This window comes from Toxorhynchites rutilus, chromosome 3, assembly GCF_029784135.1.
Source record: "Toxorhynchites rutilus septentrionalis strain SRP chromosome 3, ASM2978413v1, whole genome shotgun sequence".
In the NCBI taxonomy this organism is placed as follows: domain Eukaryota; kingdom Metazoa; phylum Arthropoda; class Insecta; order Diptera; family Culicidae; genus Toxorhynchites; species Toxorhynchites rutilus.
The window spans coordinates 248812080-248820180 of NC_073746.1; the positions used below are offsets into that span (position 1 = coordinate 248812080).

At 41.5% G+C, this 8101-nt stretch overlaps 2 protein-coding genes across 2 annotated transcripts; both read right to left on the reverse strand.

Annotated features, from left to right (window-relative positions):
• Window positions 1-1382: 1382 nt before the first annotated feature.
• Window positions 1383-4493, reverse strand: LOC129774117 (uncharacterized protein K02A2.6-like). Its single transcript, XM_055777816.1, has 2 exons — window positions 4213-4493; window positions 1383-4077 (listed from the first exon to the last, which is right to left on the reverse strand). The coding sequence occupies exons 1-2, from the start codon at window positions 4491-4493 to the stop codon at window positions 1383-1385; spliced, it is 2976 nt and encodes a 991-aa protein (XP_055633791.1).
• A 202-nt stretch (window positions 4494-4695) lies between these two features.
• On the reverse strand, window positions 4696-6554 carry LOC129779480 (uncharacterized). The gene is made up of 2 exons (XM_055786964.1): window positions 6450-6554; window positions 4696-6057 (listed from the first exon to the last, which is right to left on the reverse strand). Exons 1-2 carry the CDS (start codon window positions 6506-6508, stop codon window positions 4764-4766), a joined length of 1353 nt encoding a protein of 450 aa, XP_055642939.1. The 5' UTR covers window positions 6509-6554; the 3' UTR covers window positions 4696-4763.
• Between the last annotated feature and the right edge of the window lie 1547 nt (window positions 6555-8101).

Sequence of the window (8101 nt, forward strand, 5' to 3'; positions counted from 1 at the left end):
AGTAAATGTGGGGTTCGATCGGTGCTCCGTAGTGTCGTGACCAGGGTCCCGCAATTTGGACGCCATCTTAAAATTCAGATTGCTTCGATCTGAAAGACACTTTACACCCCAAAAATCGTACACAGAATGAGCTCTCGCCTCGATGCTATGCATCATCCAACCTCGAGAATCGAATTCTCTCGCGCTTAATTATCTCTCTGGGCTCTCGTTTTCCTGGAATGATGCCAGATTTACGGCAACTCGTAAATATTCGAAATGTGACCGTATATTGTAGAAGCTGGTACTTGAAGACAATCTTCAATATTATTGTGTTTTCCTTTTATTGCACGGGATTTTATTTCTTTATGCGTTTATCTTCGTACCCAATAAAATTCCTTTCTAAACATAAATGGAGCTCTCTGAAACCATTGTCGTTCATCCTTTTCAATATTTTTAACATCTATGGGGAAAGTCCGCCAAAAATCTGAACTCCCTGTTCTCACATCGGAGTAAAGAGAATCATTCTCTTCTCTTCGGCTCGCCCTTCGGCAATCATCGTTCTCTTCGAACATCTCTCCTTCCGGTAGAACTTACGTTTAAGAAACTGTGTTTTCCGACACTGTTATTTTGAGTGTACAAGAAATGGGTTAATTGCAAACTGAAGGAATTAATTATATATATAGCTGTATATTATTTTATGTCAGCTTTATTTCCCACAATACCTCCCTTCTCTACTCTCCCCATTACCGTTGAATAAATGACCATTTTTTTATTAAAGAGATTTTCAGCCAAAGGCTGGTTCATCTCAGCGAATTATCATTGAATGTCCGGAAAATCAATTATTATTGACTTACGTTTATTAGAAGTTTCGCATCTCTAGCACGTTTAACGGGTTTCTTTTTTCATAATTACAACGTATCAAACCATTTGCACAATAATGTATATTTTTCAGTTCAGTACATCTGAAAACGTCCAAAATCATCGTAATTATACATAATTGATTTTCAACTGGAAATTTACACTAAGTAGCGAATGTTGAGTGTATATAAAACGTGAATATATTACCACCACTATACCTTGACTCTTTAACTCTTGCTTCACATTGCATTAGAGTAGCCCATTCCTGAGAATCACTTGTCTAGATAAGAGAAGCTGACGTTTGTGACGTTTAAACTATCAACTGTCAATCGTGTATATTTAATTTGTTTACTTGTAGTTCTGTACGTGCAAATTTATTTTGTGCTTCAAAACAAAGTATGCCAAATAATAGTATAAGAAAATAAAAGAACAAATGTAAATGCATGTGAATATTTAAATGATTAATAAAGTAGTGTTCAGCTTTTCTAAATTCGTGTGTGTTTTTCAGTTCAGCTTCATTAGTAGTTTTGTTGAGTGAAAATTTCTCACTGGAAAACTCTGTAAACGAAGTCATCGAATCTTGCCGGTTTCTTCATAGCTGCTCTCCGACGAAGTGTCGGTCGATTATCTTCCAGGTGTTTCTCTTCTGCCACGATATCTAATGCGGTGTGATCCGAATTCAGAGCTGTTGCATCGCCAGGTGGTGCCTGAGACGGAGCCTTCTTAAGGTCGTTGATACTTCTAGCGTATTGAATTCCGTTGCTACTTGCAACTACCATCTTTGATCCTTCTTGTGCTACGACGGTATATCGTTCGGAAGAAAATGTGGGATCTACTTTGGATTTCTTTTGCTGCTTAACCAAAACCGTGTCACCGACCTGAATGTCCGAAGATGTGGCTCCTCTTGCCCGGTCCGCGTGTTTAGTGCTGATGAACTTTTGTTCGGTATCTCTTTCCCGAATCTGTTCACGGTCCAACTTCTTGTCGCTCGAACTAGACCAAAGACTTGGAAATGTACCTCTAAACTTCCAACCGACGAGAAGTTCGAAAGGAGTTACTTTTAATCGTGAATGCGGAATTAGCGTATTGTGATTGTGCACAAATGTTTCCAAAGCTTTCCTCCAATTTTTGCCCTCGATTTTCGCAGCCGACAATGTCTTGATAATTGGCTGATTATACCTTTCAACCATTCCATTCGACTGGGGGCTCAAGGGAATGGATTTACGCACATTGACACCTTTCTCCTGCCAGAAACTGCAAAATGTTGAACTTTGGAAAGGTGGCCCGTTATCGCTCTGGATCGCACGTGGCAATCCCCAGCGCTTGAAAATGTCCTGTAGAGCCGAATTAGTTGCGTCCGCCGTTATGCGATGCATTTCAACCACAAACAAAAACCTGGAGTATGTGTCAACCACCATGAGAAATTCGCCTGACCCAAATTCGGGAACCATGAGAAAATCTATCTGAATAATTTCCCATGGCCCATCCGGAAGCTCACGTGATACTAATGGTACTGGAGGATTTTTTTTAGATAACAGCGCACAAGTTTCACAATTTTTAATGAATTTCTCTGTTTCAGCACACATTCTTGGCCACCAGAAAAAATCCCTCATTATGCGCTTCATGGCAATTTCGCCAATGTGTCCGCTATGGGCTGATTCTATGGCTTTCGATCTCAACGCTTTTGGTAGGATGATTCGATCCCCTTTGCACAGTAACGCTCCGATACAGTGGATGTTCTTCTTATGTGCTTCGTACATTCGCAATTCACTGGGCCAATCGTCGCGTTGCAGGGCAGACCGTAGATTCTCCATCTCTTCGTCTTGTTCCGAGCTTAATTCTATCTCGCTTAACGTAACCTCCATACAACCTGCATCCAAAGTGCACAACAAATGGCTACCATTTTCACCTTCGAAAGGCTCTGCTTCTTGAGAATCGCGAATCAATCTCGACAGTGCGTCCGCCACGTTGTCTTCTCCTCTGACCCTCTCTATCTTGAAATCATACGGTTGAAGCCTCAACGCGTATCCTTCGGATCTGGTGAATGCTCGTTTGCCAATGCGGAAGTTGGAATGATAGATGAATTCATTTGCGGAAGCATCCGATCGAACAATGAAAGATCTACCTGTTAGATAGAACGTGAAGCGTTCAATACCCCATACAACGGCCAAAGCTTCTCTGTGCGATTGAGGGTAGTTCCGCTCTGATGCTGTGAGTGCTTTTGAAGCACATGCAATTATTCTGGGAGTATCATTCGAATCGTATTGCACCAACACAGCCCCCAACCCAACTGGAGACGCATCGACAAAAAGTTCTGTCTTGTCAGAATTACTAAAGTACCCCAATGTATTAATTGCCTGTATCATATCGGTTTGCAGGGATACAAACTCGGCTTCCTCAACATCGGTCCAATGAAATTCCGCAGCATTGGCTAAGATTCTTAAGTGTTCTGTCTTCGTGGCTCGGTGAATGAGAAACTTGTCAACGAAAGTTATAAGCCCTAGAAAGCTTTTGACCTCGGCACAGGACGTAGGACGCCTGAAATTCTTGATTGCGCTCAGTTTCTCTTGTTCAATCCTCCAACCAGTAGCGCTTAGTTCGAACCCGAGAAATTTGACCTTTTGACTACTGAAAATGCATTTTTCAAAGTTTACCTTCACGTTATGGTCTCTTAATCTGTTTTGAACTTCTTCGAGATTCTTATCATGTTCCTCTTTTGTTCTCCCGAAAATCAGTATGTCGTCCAGATAGTTGCACACTCCCTCGCATCCGACTAGAATAGTACGCTCCATAACCTCTTGGAAAATATCCGGGGAGTTGCATAGTCCAAAAGGTAATCTAGCATAGCGATACATGCCGAACTCAGTCATAAAGTTTGTCAAATGTCGTGAGTCTTCATGTAGTTCAATGTGAAAGAATGCGCTCGATAAATCTATAGTCGAAAACCAATTTGCTCTTTCTAGTTTTGCGAGAATTTTCTCTAAGGTGGGCATAGCGTACGGGCAACGGAGTATATAACGATTGGGTCCTCTGAGATCAATGACTAGCCGGAAGTCACTTAGGCCCTTCGGAACAACTAGCATTGACGAGCAGAACGATGTGTTCATCGGCTCCTTGACGCACTCGATAATCCCTGCTGCTGTTAGTTCATCAAGTCGTTGACCAACTGCTTGTTTCATTGCGACAGGAACATTCATGAAGATGTTGCGGCATGGAGGTTTTGATGTATCGTATCTAATCCTGATTGGAGGTATATTAAATTTTGGAAATGGCTCTTGTGATTCAATGAACGCCATCCTTTGCCATTTATCGCTTAAATCAGTATGGTCGTTTCTGCTGAGAGGAACATTCAACCCAAGCATCAATATGCTATACCTGATCGCTGTGGCCCTGCCTAACAGCGAGCGAAGTTCTCTTACCACATAGAATTTCTCCAATAATACTGGGCGATCATCCGATACGTACAGGAGTGCTTCGAAGGTACACTGGACCTGTATGCCTTCCGATGATGCGTAAGCCTTCAAAGGACGGTCAGTTCCTTGTTGAATGTTGTGTAATTCTCCACTGTATTGTGTATTCGCAATCAACCGTTCAAATACGGAATCCGTGACTGTGTTTACCTGGGCACCAGAATCGATCAGGAACTCACAATTCATTCCAGCCACACTAGCATTTACGATGCCGTTATCACTTTGCACACACACCGCAAAAGCTTCTGCGTTCGACTCCAACAACTTGCAAACCTATTGAAAATAATTTAATTAGACCTGTGCACAAAATTTGTCATCTGGGAGGGCTGAATAGTTACATACAAATCCGTAAGGTAAGTTTAACAATTGCAACTGCTTTATTATTCAATTTCAAAGTATCAAGTTCAAAATACAGATTTGAGTTCAAACATATTGTTTCAGACATATGCCCACCGATTAGGATGATGTAGATAAAACATCGCTTACAGTTCTCTCAGTGTTTTCCTCGTTAGGCTTTGCTTCTGGTTTGGTGCTGACTATCGCTACTTCTGAAGAATGCATAATTCGCTCCCGGGAATCCGATAGTTGTCCGCCCTTCGGTGGAACTGGTTGATTGCACGCCCTCAACAAATGACCCTTGACGCCGCAGTTGTGACAGGTCATTTCGATCGCAAAACATCGTTCAGCAGAATGGTAGATACTGTTGCATCGAGTACAGCGCTCCGGGACCTGGGAGCTCGAATTTCGCCAACTCATACCTCCCCTGAATACACGTTGCCCACGTCCACCCCGTCGATTGAAGCTTTGATTTGAGGTGTTTATGGAGGCTGTGTTACAAGCACCGTACCGTGGTATTTCAGCTACAGTACGAACAGCGTTCACTGCAATCACTGGCATCCCTGTAACGGCTTGCTTCTTAGACACATATTCCTCGTTTAAACGTATTGTCTCAATCTCCCGTACTTTGTTAATGAGATCCGTGATGGATCCTTTACGATTCATCATTTTAAGAGCTGCAATCCTCACCTCTTTGTGCTTCGCTTGCTCCGCCACGGTACTTAGAATTTCTTCAAATTGTTTGCCTTCCGCGTATTCGCATAGGCTTGCTGCTATCCCAACTCGTCGTATAAACCCCAGATCCGGCTCCTCTGGCTTTTGGGACATCAGTGCAAGCTTTCGGCGCTGAAGCATGACATCCGAGGTTGAGGTAAAGTATTTCTTCAGACGGAACAGAGCGTTAGAAAAAGGTTGAGTGTCTTGATTAGGGTCGTCGCTCGTTGACTCCGTCGCTCTATAAACTTCGAGGAGTTTTTGTCCTGCTCTAACTTTGAAGACCATATATTTTGTTGCTTCATCGCTGATGCCTGCTAACACCAATGAGCTTTCAAAAAGATCCACCCATGCATCAAAATCCAGCCTTGAAATTTCTTCTCCATCCATACTTGGCTTGCATTCGGGAACGTTTATTGATGATAGCGATATTTGATTTAAAGAAGAAACAAAGCGCGATAAATCAGCTGATGATTCACCTCGCTGGCCAACAGGGTGCTCGGTGCTGCAAGGTCCCAGGTCATTTTCAAATTCAACGCTATTGACATCTCCAAATTCGCTTCTTGCCGACGATAAGGTAGCTTGCAGTGAGCGGATCGTCTCTTGCGCTTTCATCAACTCTTCAGTAAGCTGATTTCTACTGGAATTGGCTTCCGATAGTTGCCTCATCGCCGTGTCTAATTTCGAGCTTCTCTTCTTTCTGTAAGTTATACAAGTGTTTTTTTTCGTTTTAGCCACTCATATTTTCAGTCACATGGCCATTATGTGATTACGGTGTACCATAGCAGATTCAGTTTCTTTGATGACTTTTCAATATTTTTTTTTTGTCATTTTCTTTTCCTCTTTGGCTTATCTTGGTTTTTTTTTGCCAACCATGCTTACCATGCTGTTATAGTTTCTCTCCTTCCGGCTTACCTCCATTTTTTTTGCCGAAGGTGATCTTGGCTTACCTTTTCTTTTGCCGATTTCTATTGTCTATTCATATTTAACGTACTTCGACGTTACTCTTGCTCGCCAGAAAACTGCACCGCTATCGTAACCGTGTCACAATTTCACCACAAAATTTGGTTTTCATCTCTTCAGCATACTTACTTCGGAGGAGCGTCGACTACGCCATTGTCGTGACCAGGGTCCCGCAATTTGGACGCCATCTTAAAATTCAGATTGCTTCGATCTGAAAGACACTTTACACCCCAAAAATCGTACACAGAATGAGCTCTCGCCTCGATGCTATGCATCATCCAACCTCGAGAATCGAATTCTCTCGCGCTTAATTATCTCTCTGGGCTCTCGTTTTCCTGGAGTGATGCCAGATTTACGGCAACTCGTAAATATTCGAAATGTAACCGTATATTGTAGAAGCTGGTACTTGAAGACAATCTTCAATATTATTGTGTTTTCCTTTTATTGCACGGGATTTTATTTCTTTATGCGTTTATCTTCGTACCCAATAAAATTCCTTTCTAAACATAAATGGAGCTCTCTGAAACCATTGTCGTTCATCCTTTTCAATATTTTTAACATCTATGGGGAAAGTCCGCCAAAAATCTGAACTCCCTGTTCTCACATCGGAGTAAAGAGAATCATTCTCTTCTCTTCGGCTCGCCCTTCGGCAATCATCGTTCTCTTCGAACATCTCTCCTTCCGGTAGAACTTACGTTTAAGAAACTGTGTTTTCCGACACTGTTATTTTGAGTGTACAAGAAATGGGTTAATTGCAAACTGAAGGAATTAATTATATATATAGCTGTATATTATTTTATGTCAGCTTTATTTCCCACACGTAGTTCCTGCGATTAGTGTGTTAAGATGCTTCAAATGCGGAGAATTTGGACATAAGAGCGCGGATTGCAAACAAAATTGTGAAACGTGTTCTAGGTGTAGTCAGAAACACAAGACATCTGAGTGCAGGTCAAATGTATTGAAATGTGTTAATTATTTGAAAATGAATAGAGTATACGTTCTCTATTTGGAATTTGGACGTCAACCATGCCGCATTTAGCTCAGAATGTTCAGTTTATCAAAGACTTTTTGAGTTGAAGAAAAGCAGCTTGCGTTTCAATAAATAGCAACCAGGTTCCAGAAGAATTGTGAACCAATGTTATATTTTGTATTTGAATATTGCGGGACTGTCAACAAACTACGTAGCTTTGCGTCAGATTGTTGAAGAAAAGCGTCCACTTCTAGTCCTCTTGTCGGAAACACAAATTGTTGAAATTGAGTCATTCGATCAGTATAGTATCCCGGGATATAATGTTGCTGCTTGTTTATCACATTCTAGGCATACTGGCGGTGTTGCTATTTATGTCAAAGAATCAGTTCAATTCAATCTTCGCCTCAACGAAGTTATTGAAGGAAACTGATTCTTGGGCATTACAGTTGAACGTGGCATGAAGATGGGCAACTATGGTGTTTTGTATCACTCTCCCAGCTCTAGCGACCAGCGTTTTATTGAAGTTTTAGAAACCAAGCTCGAAATATTCCGTGATTGTAGCAAATTGAATATATTAGCTGGTGATTTCAATATTAATTGGCGTGATGACTACAATTCGAACCATTTGAAGCGTGTATCCGATTTCTTCAATTTGAAACAAACAGTACATGAATTTACGCGCATTTCCAGGCACAGTAAAACTTTAATTGATCATGTTTACTCCAATTTTGAAACTATCAGTACAGTCAAAGATACCAATTTGAAAATAACCGATCATGAGACTTTAGTTATCAATGTTGTAGATCATGTC

Excerpts from the sequence above, each read along its gene's own strand:
- LOC129774117 (XM_055777816.1), bottom strand. The coding sequence starts at position 4,493 with ATGAATTGTGAGTTCCTGATCGATTCTGGTGCCCAGGTAAACACAGTC. Across the intron at positions 4,078-4,212 it reads GGCAGGGCCACAGCGATCAG|GATTAGATACGATACATCAA; the intron begins GTATAGCATATT and ends ACCTCCAATCAG.
- LOC129779480 (XM_055786964.1), bottom strand. The coding sequence starts at position 6,508 with ATGGCGTCCAAATTGCGGGACCCTGGTCACGACAATGGCGTAGTCGAC. Across the intron at positions 6,058-6,449 it reads GTAGTCGACGCTCCTCCGAA|AAAGAAGAGAAGCTCGAAAT; the intron begins GTAAGTATGCTG and ends TATAACTTACAG.